General features: G+C 37.2%; 3 protein-coding genes across 4 annotated transcripts; 1 reads left to right on the top strand and 2 right to left on the bottom strand.

Moving 5' to 3' along the window:
- Positions 1-1,204: 1,204 nt before the first annotated feature.
- On the top strand, positions 1,205-3,615 carry LOC116016346 (histone H2AX-like). Of its 2 annotated transcripts, none has more exons than XM_031256566.1 (3): positions 1,205-1,541; positions 2,556-2,994; positions 3,237-3,615. In XM_031256566.1, the coding sequence occupies exons 1-2, from the start codon at positions 1,353-1,355 to the stop codon at positions 2,772-2,774; spliced, it is 408 nt and encodes a 135-aa protein (XP_031112426.1). In that variant the 5' UTR covers positions 1,205-1,352; the 3' UTR covers positions 2,775-2,994; positions 3,237-3,615. The 2 variants fall into 2 exon arrangements, with proteins under 2 accessions (XP_031112426.1, XP_031112425.1); XM_031256565.1 differs by having other exon boundaries at positions 3,194-3,615.
- Positions 3,616-4,729: 1,114 nt separating this feature from the next.
- On the bottom strand, positions 4,730-8,740 carry LOC116016345 (RNA-binding protein BRN1-like). Its single transcript, XM_031256564.1, has 9 exons — positions 8,333-8,740; positions 8,094-8,176; positions 7,335-7,386; positions 6,940-7,065; positions 6,746-6,825; positions 6,166-6,342; positions 5,601-5,943; positions 5,285-5,428; positions 4,730-5,205 (listed from the first exon to the last, which is right to left on the bottom strand). Exons 1-9 carry the CDS (start codon positions 8,502-8,504, stop codon positions 5,078-5,080), a joined length of 1,305 nt encoding a protein of 434 aa, XP_031112424.1. The 5' UTR covers positions 8,505-8,740; the 3' UTR covers positions 4,730-5,077.
- A 4,954-nt stretch (positions 8,741-13,694) lies between these two features.
- On the bottom strand, positions 13,695-15,274 carry LOC116016117. Its single transcript, XM_031256280.1, has 3 exons — positions 14,971-15,274; positions 13,761-14,765; positions 13,695-13,705 (listed from the first exon to the last, which is right to left on the bottom strand). Exons 1-3 carry the CDS (start codon positions 15,272-15,274, stop codon positions 13,695-13,697), a joined length of 1,320 nt encoding a protein of 439 aa, XP_031112140.1.

Raw genomic sequence — 15,274 nt, 5'->3', positions numbered from 1 at the left:
GTAAGCGTATATATGTCTTTATATTCGTTATTTCTTACAATTTCAAATCCAATGAAATAATGTAATCAATATTCCCAATTTTTTTTATCAACTAAACAATGAAATTGATCTTCATACTGACTACCTTTTCATAAAAGTTCAATTCATTTTCCCATAAAATATTTTTCGCAAATCAAACTAACCCTAAATTTAGCTTTAATTCAATTTGAATTTGTGTCAATAGAGTTGGACTCTCCTCCAATAAAAAAATAAAAAAAAAATTGAGCAAAAATGCTTACAAAAGTCCATTCTAACTTTATAATGATATGTTAACATCTCGCTTACCGATTCTTCCGAACTATTAATTCTTGTATTCCCTAATAATAGGACCCGACAATTTAAAGTGGATTATTCCTCAATTTTTACAACAAGTCCTCGTCCTTGTACTTATTTCAGTGTTAGCCCCTATGATTTTGTGATGGTACAAATTTTAAAGACTTGGAAATGAGGTGTGGCCCACAGAGGTTTGGCCTTTTCTGGGTTTGGTCAACAAGTAGGGAATATTAGACTATAGGCCGGTTTGGGTTCGGGAGTGTTCAAACTTCAAATGAAAATTTATTACTCAAATTTGTCTTATGCTACATTTAATATTCAACTATACTTGGAATCGTATTCAAGTTATTAAGGCTATAATGAAATATCAAAATCAAATTATACCTCACAATTTGATTCAAAGCACAACTCTCTATGTATTTAGATATTTATTTATTACTCTAAACTGATTTAAATCATGTTCAATTGTTTGAAACTTTAAATCTATTATATTATTGACCCAATCTATATCTGACCCAACAAGTTACCAACTGGCCCAACAACTAGCCCGAATTCAAGAACTTTGATCAGCAATTCAGCATCATGTTTACTTGATAAAATTAGACGTTTGACAATTTCTGGTAAATTAGTCAGGTAATTGATTTTGTAATCACAAAATTTTATACATTGTGAGTTTTTTTTTTTTTTTTTTTAATTTATTGACCTTCTTAGTTTATAAATTTTTTACTGATTTCACTCAAATTATATCTTAACAAGAGTATTTGATACAAAAAAATATTTTTAAATAACATAATGCTCTCTAGAATTTAAGGTGATTAAAAAATTAATTTAATTGAAAGAAAGGTAGGGTACATTATTATCATAAGAATTTGGATGGAAAGGTCTTTGGAGTGTGATTAAATAGAGCTGGACCACCTTTTTTGGCTCTAATGAGTGGTTGAAAGTGGTAATGGATCGGTGTTTAGGGATTGTTGTGTTGTATATGAAATGAAGGCATTAGTATTGAGGCGTTTTGTTTTGTTGTATCTGCGACGGCGACAATGAGTTCTGCGGGTTCCGGCAGAGGCAAGCCCAAGGCCACCAAATCCACGTCCCGATCTCAAAAGGCTGGCCTGCAATTTCCGGTGGGCAGGATCGCGCGTTTTCTTAAAGCAGGCAAGTACGCCGATCGCGTCGGCGCCGGTGCTCCGGTCTACCTTGCTGCCGTTCTCGAGTACTTGGCAGCAGAGGTCAGTTTTATTTTATGTTTCCCGGTTTTCAGGGTGTGTTCACGTAATAATGATAATCAGTTTTTAAGTATTTTGTATATTTGGTAAGTAGTAAAGTGAAATGGAATGGTTATTAATAATTGAAAAAGTCCAGGAAGAAGGAAATAAAACTCTTATTAGGAATAGGAGCGGTGAGCTTGAGGGATCCTACTTCACCCTTTTCAAGGTGGAATGCCCTGCCCTATGTGGTCTTAAAATCCCACCGAAATGCCATAATTTGTTGTGGAGAGCTGTTGCCTACCAAATTAAATTTGATTTATAGGCATGTTATGATAACTCCAGAATGTCCGGTATGCGGTGGGGGGAATGAGTCTGTTATGCATGTGCTTTTGGACTGTTATATGGCAAAGGATGTATGGCGTAGATCTGTCGGCAACACAAATCAAGTCTGCTTTGCGGGGGGCTGGTTGAATGGCATTTTCATGCACTTCACCAACGAACAACTTCATATGGTTGCGGCGGTTTTGATCAGTTTGTGGCATGCGCCAAATGTACGTGGCTCTCTGGCCTGGGATGCTTTTGTTACGTTACTAGGCCAGAGGGCTGCTGTGGCAGCTTTGCTTACTGGTGGCGTGTGTGTCTCATGCACTTGGTAATGAAATGTTGGTGTGCCGTGTGGATGCTGCCATTGATTTTGGGGCTTATCTCGTCACTGCTGTAAATGGTTCGTTAGACTGTGTCCTGTTGGCCGAAGCAATGGCATGTAAGGAGGTGTTGAAGTGGATTAAGTCGTGGGGTGTCCAGTCTGATTCTCTTAATTTGATCCAAGTATTGGTAGGGATCGGAGTTTGGTATTCGGTCTTAATTTAGCGGTTAGTTGGTTCTCACGCTGGTAGTATGTCTTGGGAGGATGTTCGTCCTCCTCTTATTCTTGATTTAATATAATTATTGGCTTTCAAAACAAAAAACCATAACCAAACGCATTGTCTGGTATTTCTCGTCTCATCGTGCATAAATGTTTCTGGTGGTGGTTAGGTATTGGAACTGGCCGGAAATGCTGCTAGAGATAATAAGAAGAACAGAATTGTGCCTCGCCACATACAGCTAGCGGTGAGAAACGACGAGGAGCTGAGTAAGCTTTTGGGCGACGTTACCATTGCTAACGGCGGCGTTTTGCCCAACATCCATCAACATCTATTGCCAAACAAGTCCGGAAAGGGGAAGGGCGACATTGGTGCTTCACAGGAATTTTAGTTTTCATTTCAGCTTACTTTAGTCCTGTCCATCATCATGATAATAATCTTTGCCTCTCCACAAATTTTTGGTTTTTTTCTTCTTTTTTAATAAATTCATCTTTTCATATACAAATACAATCATGGCTTTAACCCAGCTCAAGCTCATACAATCATGGCTTTAACCCAGCTCAAGCTCTGGTAATGATGCTTCTTCAAATGCTAAAGGCTTTACATTTAGGGTATGTACATACTTGAAATAAATTAAATTTCTTTTCTAGAGTTTCTGCTGACCTAATTCTCATCAATTCTCTAACTCAAATAAATGGTGCAATTGCTATTCAGGGGGGGAATTTGTTCCACTTCTTACTAAGTTGCAGTTTCTTTTGTGTGTGTGAGTGAGTGAGTTTAATGTCTATCCTAACTATTGGAGTACAATAGGTACCGTAACATGGATTAACGATACACATAATCAACGTTGCAGTATAGATCGATGATATCAAGCTTCACCATTTAGACGGAAATGCCTCACTTCAGCAGAAGACCGATATTTGCTTGTCTGATCAGTTGAAACAATAGGAAATTCAACTTTTGGCCAGTGGTTACTGTCAACAACACAATCCATCTCCTTTGAAAGAGGGGTGATCCTCAATTCAATTGTAAAGAATCTCAACCTGCAGCATCATCCTCAAAAAGATTAGTTTTTTTTTTGAGAGATGAGAGAAGTAGGAGTTACTGTGTCAATGGCCAGTTTAACGAGTGTATCATGTATAATGAAATGTTAGACTAGCTTCAGAACCACAACACAGGAAGATTGGACATTTATTGGTGTTGAATTTGATCAAAGAAAAAGTGTAGGCTCATTGACAAGAATGCAAATTCAAATACAGACCTTGGCAGTTGCTGTTGTGTTGCCAGCTGAAAGCATGATTTCCAAGTCAAATGCCTCAAGGTATTTCAGAACATAGTTCAACTCCCCTGCATTAAGATGAAACAGAATAAAATGTAGCAGTTATCCTTGCAATCATATATTGGATCCACAGAGTTCTCAGGTCATATGAAAACTCACAGTCCCTCCTCGCTGCAGTTGGCATTTCTGTTTACAGAATTCGGAAATCATATACCAATGATATGTTAATGAATTTATTGCCTATTGAGTAAACTTTACCTTCTGCACTGAGCACCCCAAGCAAAATGGCAGTTTTTTTGTTCCATTTCTCTCCATAGATGTACTATTGATCCGAGTAAAGAAGCATCCAGCCTTCTGAATTACCTTAAGATTTCTCCAATTATGTGAATCACCCAGAAGATCCATATCCAACATCCTGAAATGTATGGATGAGAAGGGAAATCAGTAGTAAGAGACATCTAGTCAATGAATATAATATTGTTATGTGGCCTGACACTGACAGGTTCAAACACATATAAGTGATTATGTTGGAGGTCTCTAGTCTATGGACAAAACAAAGTAACGTACGACCAAGGATTCAAACACATCTACAGTGATAATCTATAATGCCACCTTCTGAATTACCCAACAGTCTCCCCAATTACATGAATCATCCAGAAGATCCATAGTCAACTTCCTGAAACACATAGATGAGGGGAAATCAGAAGTAAGAAACAGCTGGTCTATGTTCATAACAAATGTTATTGTAGCAACAAGGATCCAAACACATCTAAAATTGATAAAGTAGGAGGTATGATGGGGTTCATTATAGAACCAGTAGATATCCATGCAAGTTGATGAGAACGTACCTGAAAATTCATAGTCAATATTCTTCAAAATACCATAGCACTAGCCTTCATAGATACTCAGAAATCAAAACACTTTGGGTAGAACCGGAGAAGTTACACAATGTTTATGAGATATCTCACACTTAGAGAACATAGTAGCTCCATTTCGTGCACCCAACCTATGCATTTTAAACAGAAGATGGAGAATAGCAAATAGGAAAAAAGAAACAAAGAAGAAGGTAATGAAAGGATTTATTTATTTTTCATCAGAGAAGTGATTGAAAAGCATCTTCTTGAGAACATTAAGGTCTATTGGGTGGAAGAATCAATCAATTAACTAATGTCTAAATGAAAATCCATGTTACATGAAATTAAAATTACAGTGGCACAAGAATAAATCAAGAATTACAAGTTTCTGGGACTTGAATCCCATAAGGAGACTAAAAACACAATTGAGTAGCCAAGTAGTTGTTAATCATCATAAGTCACTCCTCAATTGCTCCCAATGCAGTGTTCTCCCTTACAACTATAGCATGTAACCATCTTGTAAAGAATATCAGCTTCCTTCCATACCTGACCTTGTTGATATCAATAAGGTTTACTTTGTTTATTGTCTCTTTTAAGCTGAACCTTCAATTTTTTACCACTTAATTGGAAGCCATTCATCCTGCTGATTGCCGTTTGTGCAGCTGCTGGAGAGTCGTAGCTGACAAACCCTGCAGTGAGAAGATGATTAAAACAGAACAGTGGCAGTACACCCTCAAGTCTAATCAGCATCAAAACAGAGTATCATACCAAAACATTTGCTAACGCCAGTTGCCTTGTCAACAAAAACCTTAGCACTCAAGATCCTACCAAAAGGCTGAAATACATTTGCAAGCTCTTGGTCACCAAATTCTTGTGGAATATGGTAAATAAATAAATTAGCACCCGGTGGACCTGCCAACACCATTGTTCATTTTATAATAACGATTTCCAGGAGTTCAAAGTACAGTTATACATTAATCATAGAAATAGTACCAAACAACCCCTGACCAAATGAAACTGCCTTAGAAACAGGCCTGTAATATAAATGGAGGTAAGATGAGAAAGAAATTAAAATTTGAACAACCTTCAGCCTGAGCCCCCAAATTTGAGTTGACACTTGAAGATGCTGCAGACTGACTGTTTGAGGTGCTAGGGTGTACAGCACCAGAACTACTCGAAGGTCTATTACTCATGAATCCTCCAGGATATGGGATGGGATACTGTACCCCAGGTATGCCAGGGTAAGTAGATCCTACGTAACTTGTAGGTGACATGGCATAATTTCTTGGCGTCAAACCAGGTGAAATATCTGGTGTGGTGCCACGTAGTGTATTTCCTTGGTTTAAAGTTGGAATCATATTCTGGAATGTATGTTGATTCTGGAGTGGTGGTAGGCGATACGGCATGATTCCATAAGTTCCAGGAGACTGTAAAGCAATTCAGTTTAAATGAACACTCAATATTGAAAACATTTCCAAATATGGCTCAAATGGAATACAACTAGCAGAATGAAAAGGAGGAAGGAGTACATCAACACAAGGAAAGATACATATGAATTACAAAGCATGCATTTCAACAAGTACAAAGGACAGTTTAACAATCAATCCTCTGGACTAACAAAAAGTACAGCTGATAAAGAGTAAACCAACCTGATAACCATATCCATTGTATGGTGCCATATAACCCATAGGTAAAGGTCCATATAGAGATGGATGCTGTCCAGAGTCGGGCATATTAGATGTCTGTGATAGAGCTTTCTGAGCCCTACGAGCTTGTCTTTCCTTTTCTGTGTCTGCCCATTTAACCACTAAAGGAACCGTTGAACCCTGGCAAAGAAAGTGTTATGAAATTCACAAAGACAAGTTAAGCAGCAAAACCTCACCTTTATAAACTGTAAATACAAGTCTATCTAACTTCTATCTTAAACTAACTCAAGATAATTATCACTTAAACCATAAATCCTTCATCTCAAGATGTGTCAAAAACATTTAAATACTAAAAGAATGACAAACTCCTATGCCATTTATAACGCTGAAAGGTGCATTTCAATCATAAATGATATTGTAGTTTTATACAGCTTTCTCAAGCAGCTTGCCCCTAGGAAAGTAAGGTAAAGATGATATTTCTTTAGCCCTCCACCAAATGAATAATAAAAATCAAAGTAGTTCAGGTAATAATATTTCAAGACATCACATTATAAGTCAAAGGAATTGGTAAACAACAAACAACCTCCATCTTGTGCTTTCCATTAATGGCCTCTATAGCTGCAACTGCTTGTTCTCTTGTCTCATATTTCAAAAATGCACATCCTGAAGCAACCAAGAAATTATGAAGGAAAATAAGGAAATGTCAATAAATTTCATTATCAACTGGTAGTTGAAATTGAGAAAAGGAACAGACCCACAGAGGTGAACTTGGCTAACCTTTACTAGTTTGCTGAGAACCTCTTAAAATTTGCAAGTCCTTAATGGTTCCATATTGAGAGAATAAGCCAGACACTTCGGCATCTGATACATTCTTTGGTAGCATCCCGACAAAAATCTTGTGTTCTGCATTTATCCCCAGGAGAGGATGGGGTTAAATAAATAAATAAATAAATAAAGGAACATAAAATGGGAAAGAAGAAAGTTACTGCATTGCAGACACAATACAATTACTGTAGACAGATCAACTTAAAAAATAAAATAAATAAATAAATAAATAAAAGAGGAGATTCCAGAACCCGGATGAAAAAAGAACTTTTCAAAAGTTTACAATTGAGAGGAACCATCACAAGAAGAAAACATGTGTTACACCACAAATTCAAACGATATCACACCTAGTCTTTCCAACTCGCCATCAGCATATTTCACTTGCAATGGACTAGCAGCCTGAATTAGAGAGAGAACAGGATGTCAGGATGTCTTAATTTCATTTTTAAAAAAGGCAAAGATATAAGAGACACAGCAGATATAATGCAGATGAAAGCCAACGTTTACTGAGATTCTAAGAATGACGTACAACTCAATAAACTTAGTCTACCAGGTCAATGCCATATAGATATCTTGATTTTTTTCAACCTAAAAGTCACTACAATTCAGACTCTGAAGCAGTAATTGCTTGAAATCAGAGAGGCATTACATTCAGTTCAGAAATGATATGAAATTTGGATTAGGAATCTTTAGAAGTGATAACACCATCACATAAAAGATTCACATAGCCATCTAAACTATTCCAGTTCCCTCCCTATACAGTCCCCAAGATGCTTTTCACATGTCCCCTACTTCTATGCTCAAATTTAACTTGGACAAAGACTTCTTTCCTAGTCATTTTGACCTAAAAATGGTCAGTTATGAACTCCCTTGTACTTGCCAAATTGCAAATTACACTTCAGTTATTCCTCTCCAAATTTCCGATGTCTCTACATTAGCAACAGTAATTAAAGTGATTCAGACATTCTAACTGAGCCATTACCCCCATATAACGCTGAGAAACAGTGATTAGTTCAGATAATGAAAGACTCATTGCTCACTTCAACAGTTTAACTAGTTAAGAACAATGTGTGTCAGTGGTAACAGTAAAATCAGAGAATACTAACCCCAGGAAGAGTCTTCTTATTGTGGCAGGCATTTACAGCCTTGTCAGCTTCTTCTCTTGAGGGACAGATCACAAAACAACACCCTGAAAACACCAAATTAGGGTTCCACAAACCACAGCATTCATTCAAAAACTAGAAATCTCAACAAAACCTGGACGCAATGCTCCAATCGCGCATTGTGATCCAAACACGCAAAACATGTAACAGAGTTTAGAAGAGGGAGAGAGCGCGTGTTGAACCTCGAGAAGCTCGAGTAGCCTTGTCTTTGATGATGTTGACTTCGTCAACGATAGCGAACTCCTTGAACATTGCGAGCAGCTGCGCTTCCGTCATGTGCTTCGGCACTTGACCTACGAACAGCTTCACACTCTCTTCGCTGTGCTTCCTCGGCTGCTTCTCCCCCTCCGCCATTAATGCCGGAAGACTCACAGTAACACAGACACACTCTCTCTCTCTCTCCCTCTCTCTTGTCTACAGCGTTGAGCTCCTTCGTTGACTAGTGCTTCGCGCTGATCTCACCGTATTTCTCTCTCTAAAATTTCTCTGTATTTTCTCCTCCTTCTTCTTCTGCTGCTGCGTTGGCCGTTGAACTTTTGCTGCGGTCTGGGCCTGTTTTGGGGAAATTAGAGATTTGGTAGATGGCAAAATTGGATCTTCCAGAATTTAGTATTATCATTGTCCAATTTGTCATTGCCCCTGGCTATGCCTTATATTCACCACTTTGCCACTGCGCTTCCTATCGGTGACTGTTTACACATAAAAATTAAAAGAAAAATGACAATTTTATAAAGTGTTGTAAAGTGGTTTGTGGGCCAGTTGGCCTTTAGCTCCTAAGCGGTGAATTGCAAGAAATGTATAAACTATAGAGAGAACGGAGATAAGGAGAATGGGAGAGAGCACTCTTATTCACCATCTACATCGTACATACTACAAAGGGCATATATAATAACAAACTATAACGAAAAGGGATAATGGAGACTTAAGTACAATAGCCGTTACAACTGTTATATTACTACATAATAATGGCCACAAATACAATTATTTATAACAACTCCATTAATTTTTTTTTGAAAGGATTTTACTCCATTAATTATGTTTTAATTGTAGACTCGGTTTATAAAAGGTTTAAGAATTCATTTTTATGGATTTAAAAAAAAATTAATCTATTAATTATGCTTAAATTGTAGATTAAGGTATTCTCATTTAATCAACATCATAATAAACTCAATATTCACTTGAAATCATTAATATGAAAAGCTTTTTTTACTTCATAATTAAAAGAAAAAAAATTATATAAAGCAATAATTTATAAATCCAATCTACAATTTAATAATAACTAACAAACTAAAATCTTCTTTCTTTCAAAAAAATAAACTAAAATCTTCATTTTCTCAAAATTAAATCATGTAGAGGACACGAGTGTCCATCGTTAATCAAATTAACGTAATTACCCATTATTTGTAAGCGCCCCCTCCAATCGGACCCCACCTGCCACATATTCGTTTTCCTATTTTAACCTTATCGTTTTATTATTTTTGTTCATTTATATCAGCAAGTGGGCTCACAGCTAAGCTAAGCGGTTGATGAATGTGCCTACGTTGACAAAAATTCCAATCACCTTATTCTGAATGCATTTGAAAGAGTGGTTGAAAAGGGTGAATCACTCTTACCATAGAAGATGTATTCAACTTAATTGTCTTAATTTTATCATTCTTTTAAATGTAATGAAAGACAATTATCCACCTCTTTACAATTCTCAACAAGATACGTGCACATTGTGTTTGGGCACAACTTGTTGTCCAAACCACACAATTACCGTACATTTTTAAGGTCAAAGTGCAGAACATTTATACACTCAGCACCTCACTCCTCTTCACATCAGATTTCCATACACGTGAAGGAGTTTTCTCTCCCGTTGAAAATGCTCCCAAGTTAGAGTATGAAGGCTGCCAATGAGAAGTTTATAGTACAACATTTAATGAATAGATCAACTAAAAATAAGTTCATAAATTTTATTTTGCTAGCAATCGTAAGATGCAAGATTCAAATTCTATCAAGAACTAAAAAATAAAGGTATAAATTTGTCTTTGTTGTGAGCATTAGTGTACAAACATTTGAAGGTATACCAATTAAAGCACGTCTCCCGACTTACCTCTACCAGAAGCCGTGAAAAACCCAATATTTATGCGTAATGAAATCGTATTGTGTTGTGTGGGAAGACAGCCTGGCGTCCTTGCTGTTGCCTGTTGGGCATTCTTCATCACCTTTACCTACCATTTTGGCCTTGAAAGCATTTACATATCCTTCAAATTTGACAGACCAAATTCCAAAGACTATAATCTTATGGTACAATTATTATTTTTAACATGATACTACATGTCTACATGAGCATCTTGTCTTGTCTTCTGAACATTAGATACTTCAAATTTTCGTGGACCATCTCGTACATGCTACATTCCTACTACTATTATGGACTATATGAACACTACCCATATTCTTTACAAGAAGAAGACATTGTTACTATGCTAGTTATCATTGTTTCTAAGAATGGCAATAACAGCATGATACAACCTTGTCTGGCTCTACGAAAGTGTAGCATGGTTCAGAAAGGAAATGAATGCATAGTAGAGGTGAAGTTTTCTTTTCCAATCACAGTTAAAGAACAAAAAGACATTGCAGGTTCTATTGCGGAATCATGGGATGATCTGAACATAGGCATATTTACGTGTTTGTTTCATTGTAAAGTTTGTTCTACCGGAAAAACAGTAAAACGAAAACAAGATTAACAGGGCCGAAAATTGCATCAATGCTTTGCAGATACATGAAAGATCTCCGGGTTAGTTTGGATGGGAGATGGGCCAGTCTTTCATCATAAAGTCTTTGAACAGCTGATGTCTGGACCAGGAAAAACTTTAGCAGATCATTACCCTTTTGAGGAGAAAGAATAAGACAAGATAAAACCAAAACTGAAAATGACCAAACTTGTCATTCCAGGCACGTGCAGGCCAAAAACAAACAAAAACTATGCATTCACAAATGCAAATTATGAAAATTGCTGTCTTTTTTTGCTAACCTGTCGTATTCAAGTCTCTGAGTGACAATCCCATTAAGCAAAAGCTCTGAACTGTAAACTGCAGTTCCTGGTGAGTGAAAGAACCCACATAATTGTCTCTACATAATGATGTATTGTTTGTCCTCTTTGAAAGGAGTGAAGAAAATCATGTGATGTAGATTTAGAAAACCGCAAAATTAAGAAATGAATTAATAAAATACTCCGTACCTTTCTTCAGCAATGGTTCACAAGTTGTGTAATCTTCTTCAGAGGAAACAACTATTATCTCTCCTTGAGTAGTTATATCCTCAGTTTCAGCAACTACCTGGCGAACATTTCATCAAAACAGCATACAAGAAAGATACTTCAGTTATGTAAAACTTAAAAGCAGTGTACATTTGCTACCATTACAGTGTTGACATTATACTAAGAAGAGACTCTTTCTCTCATATTTGGTAGCTACAGCCTCATCACAGAACTCCTAAACTAAATTATGAAGTGTCATCACCAAAGGATGATATCAACATCCTAGGCTAGTTGTGTACCTGCCCTTGAACTGCACTGATCAAGCTTCGGATCATGTCTTTACTGGGTTTAACATTCGGAGTAATAAACACTCTGTGATCCTGCAGTTAGTAAAAGTTAAGAAACCACAAAACACTCTATGGTCTAAATTCAAGTAGTTTGTACATATATACATACTCTCAGAAGGGGACGCTGGCGAGAAAGAGCAAGTGAAACAGGCAAGCTAAAGCCAATTTCTTTTTCCTTTTTATCATCTCTCAAGATAAACAATTTCTCATCAATAAAAGAGCTTGCTTGTCCACAACTCTCAAGCCATAAATGTGTAACCACAGGTATGCCAATAGCTATTGCTTCCAGCATATTCTTTGTTCTCAGAAACTTATCCGCTACAAAGTGCGAAGCATCAGAACAACATGATGCAATGGAAAAGCCTAGCCGTGCCACAATCTGCAAGGTAAAGCAGTAAGTAAACAATTGACCTCTTGCAGATAATTAGAATACTTGAATGCAAAGGTGCTACCTAACTAACAGCAGAAAGAGCACCTTTTTCTGCCGTCTAATTATGTTCTCATCCAAATTCTGGCTCATCAAGACTCTTACATTTGCATGACCCTTTCCCCTCCTTGAATCTTTGGGCATGAAATCAGGTAGCATCTCTGTATACCCTAATCTAACAAGTTCTTTTGTAAGGGATGATCTAGACAAGCTCTTGCCTCGTTGTCTTCCTTTCTTGTTGTCCTTAAACCTGTATAGTTCAACACAATTCCTACTTGGTACTACATTTAATGTTCTGTCTGTTGACATAACATCAGATACTATTGAAACCAAATCATCTGCAGGTTGAAGCTTTCTAGAGGTATTCCCATCATGACCACTAGAGATCACTTTGTCACTAGTGATGGCAGATTTACAATTTGAAACACTCATTGAACCAGACCCACCTGAATATTGCATCAACAAGTTTATTGAATGTTTCTTTTTAGATGAATACTGACATTTTCCGCCAGATTGTTGTGGTCCTGTTATCTCCGCCAAAGCATTATTACCAATAGGACACTTGATAGCATTATCTTTGGCATATGAAGCATACTGATTATTCCTTCCAACTGAATTGTGTGGCACAGCTGTACGTGTCCTTTTTCCTCTGGGATGGTTCCAATCTTCTAATTTCAATTTGTGGCCAATGTTTGCTTCATCTACACCAGTAGTTTGATGTCTATTCATATAACTATCTGAAGCTTTCTTAGATTCACCTGACTTCATAACTTCATCTTTCTTTCTTCTTTTCTTTTGGAAATTGAACTTCATAACCTCTGGGCACTTTTTGAAACTTTGATCAGTAAACCATTTCAAAGAACTTGAGGATGACTGCTTCATATTTCGATGAGTACCTGAGGAAATTTTCCTAATTTCCCCCCTTTGCTCATCCAAGCCACAGTTTGAAACTTCGAATGAATTAAAATCAGCATCTAACTGTCTTGAGAAGGTTTTCTCATTATATAATTCTTTATGTTGGATGGTGTTTCTTAAATATCTTCTGACTGTTCTTTTCTTCGTAGGAAGCTTTCCAGAAAATGGCATGCCTATTTCCCTTGGTAGTAGTTCAGACTCCAACACTCTTTCATCTTCCTGTGGTGTTTCAAAGTTACCAGGGATATTACCAAACAACTTTTTGGCAGACTGCATCAATTGTTGTCCAGTACCTTCAGAATTAGTAGAAGCCCAATTACAATGATCTACTGATACACTGTTTGAGGGATCACCGGAGATTTTGAGTGTTTTTTGTGGACTCTTATGTTGGGTGGTGTTTCTCAAAGATCTTCTGCCTGTTCTTTTCTTTGTGGGAAGCTTTCCAGAAAATGGCATGCATATTTCCCTTGGTAGTAGTTTGGACTGCAACACTTTTTTGTCTTCTTGTGGTGTTTCAAAGTTACCAGGGACACTACCACACAACTTTCTGGCAAACTGCATCAATTGATGTCTAGTGCCTTCAGAATTAGAAGAAACCCAATTACAATGATCTACTAATGATACACTGTTTGAGGGATCACCAGAGAATTGGAGTGTTTTTTGTGGACTCTGATGTTTACAAAAAGGATCCAAATTGAGAGGAGCAGCATAAAACAAGGCTTCCATAGCCTCAGCAGCAACCTGAGTGTCAAAGCCAACATCATATGTGCATACTGCATCCAATTTACTTTGTTCATCTTCCAAAAGTTTCTGAGGTGAATTTACAATAACCTCTTTATCCAACTCATTCACAAAATTAGTATCCATAGCTTTTTCAAAACTGGATGCTCCCTTGCCAATCTCATCCTCCACCTGAAACTTTGGCTCAATTTTATTTGAATTTAACCTTCCTTTTACAGTGTTCAATGGGCAAAAGTTACCCAATGCTTTCTCCTTCTTAATGTCTAGGCTTTCAACACTCTGATGCTTACTGATATTCCCCGGTTCATTGCCTTCGCACCCCATTTTCAATTTCATTCTGTTCACCACAAAACAATTTTCTTCTTCATCACTTAAATTTTCAGACCAGTCAAAGACTTCTAGCGTCTTAGCTATGCTTGTGCGGCTCTTTATCCTTGCCAAATTTTGAGGTCCATTTGGGTGCAAAATGTTAGATGATGTTGACCTATCAAGCACTCCAGTTTCAACATGATGAAATGCATTTGCATCACCACTTGATAGATAAAGATCCACAAAATTCAGAGCATCAGCTTCTGAAGAGTGTCCAGGTTCTTGAGATCCAATGCACTTAAACTTGTGAAGATCAGAATGACAGAGGTTAAGTTCCTCACACTTATGTGATGAAACATTTTTCTCAGTAAGTGAATCTCTGGTTGAAGTATCTTCCCCAATGTTCTCACTGATTTCACCCAAACCAGTCACCTTTTCATCACAAGACCTATTCTGTGAGTTCTTGTCAACATTTAAGCTCACATTAATCGATTGATCTTGTTCAGAACATACCCCGTTGTCTGCATCGATATAACACATTAAACGACTAGTGCTGGCACAACTTTTATCAATTCCCAGACTGTTTCCACCAGAATCCAGACGCCGTAAAGGATGCCTCAGCCTCCTTAGATATCCTGATAAACAGATAGGTAATTGAGTCAAGATCAAATCTGTTGAGCATATATAATATATAAACATAAATGTGTAGTCCAACTATAAGCTTAGGCTTTTAGTTGAGATGGGGCGGATGCTTCAATTAAATCAATATCTGCTTGTCTACTGAGTAAATTATAGAAAGCTGTTAAAAGGAGAGTGGTGTCCATTAAACTATATCCTCACCCTCATATGAATGCTTGCCAGGAGCATATCTTCTCTTGCCTACACACCTTCCACCTCTTCTTTCACCTTTACCAGGCCACATCTCATCCAGAATTCCAACTTTTTCAGTTCCATGCATTCCTTCATCATCAGAATCCGGCACAATATCCACACACTCATCTGTAACTTCACTGCTTGTGTTCTTAATGCAATTTGGCTCAGAATCAGTCCCAAAATTCACCTCCTCAACTTCTGAAATGGGACTCTCAGGCACAACAATATCATCATCATCAACAGAAACCGTAAACAACTCCTCCACCTCCAT

The sequence above is a fragment of the Ipomoea triloba genome, chromosome 4, assembly GCF_003576645.1.
Source record: "Ipomoea triloba cultivar NCNSP0323 chromosome 4, ASM357664v1".
In the NCBI taxonomy this organism is placed as follows: Eukaryota; Viridiplantae; Streptophyta; class Magnoliopsida; order Solanales; family Convolvulaceae; genus Ipomoea; species Ipomoea triloba.
The sequence above is the reverse complement of the archived record's forward strand: the minus strand, read 5'-3'. Positions and strand labels throughout refer to the sequence as shown.

What these genes read in the sequence shown, in the direction of transcription:
- LOC116016345 (XM_031256564.1), bottom strand. Translation starts at nt 8,504, where the DNA reads ATGGCGGAGGGGGAGAAGCAGCCGAGGAAGCACAGCGAAGAGAGTGTG. An exon ending in GGCTACTCGAGCTTCTCGAG is followed by an intron (nt 8,177 to 8,332) that starts GTTCAACACGCG and finishes TGGTGTTTTCAG; the next exon opens with GGTGTTGTTTTGTGATCTGT. An exon ending in ACAATGGATATGGTTATCAG is followed by an intron (nt 5,944 to 6,165) that starts GTTGGTTTACTC and finishes ATTGCTTTACAG; the next exon opens with TCTCCTGGAACTTATGGAAT.
- LOC116016346 (XM_031256566.1), top strand. Translation starts at nt 1,353, where the DNA reads ATGAGTTCTGCGGGTTCCGGCAGAGGCAAGCCCAAGGCCACCAAATCC. An exon ending in TCGAGTACTTGGCAGCAGAG is followed by an intron (nt 1,542 to 2,555) that starts GTCAGTTTTATT and finishes GGTGGTGGTTAG; the next exon opens with GTATTGGAACTGGCCGGAAA.
- LOC116016117 (XM_031256280.1), bottom strand. Translation starts at nt 15,274, where the DNA reads ATGGAGGTGGAGGAGTTGTTTACGGTTTCTGTTGATGATGATGATATT. An exon ending in TGGCAAGCATTCATATGAGG is followed by an intron (nt 14,766 to 14,970) that starts GTGAGGATATAG and finishes TCTGTTTATCAG; the next exon opens with GATATCTAAGGAGGCTGAGG.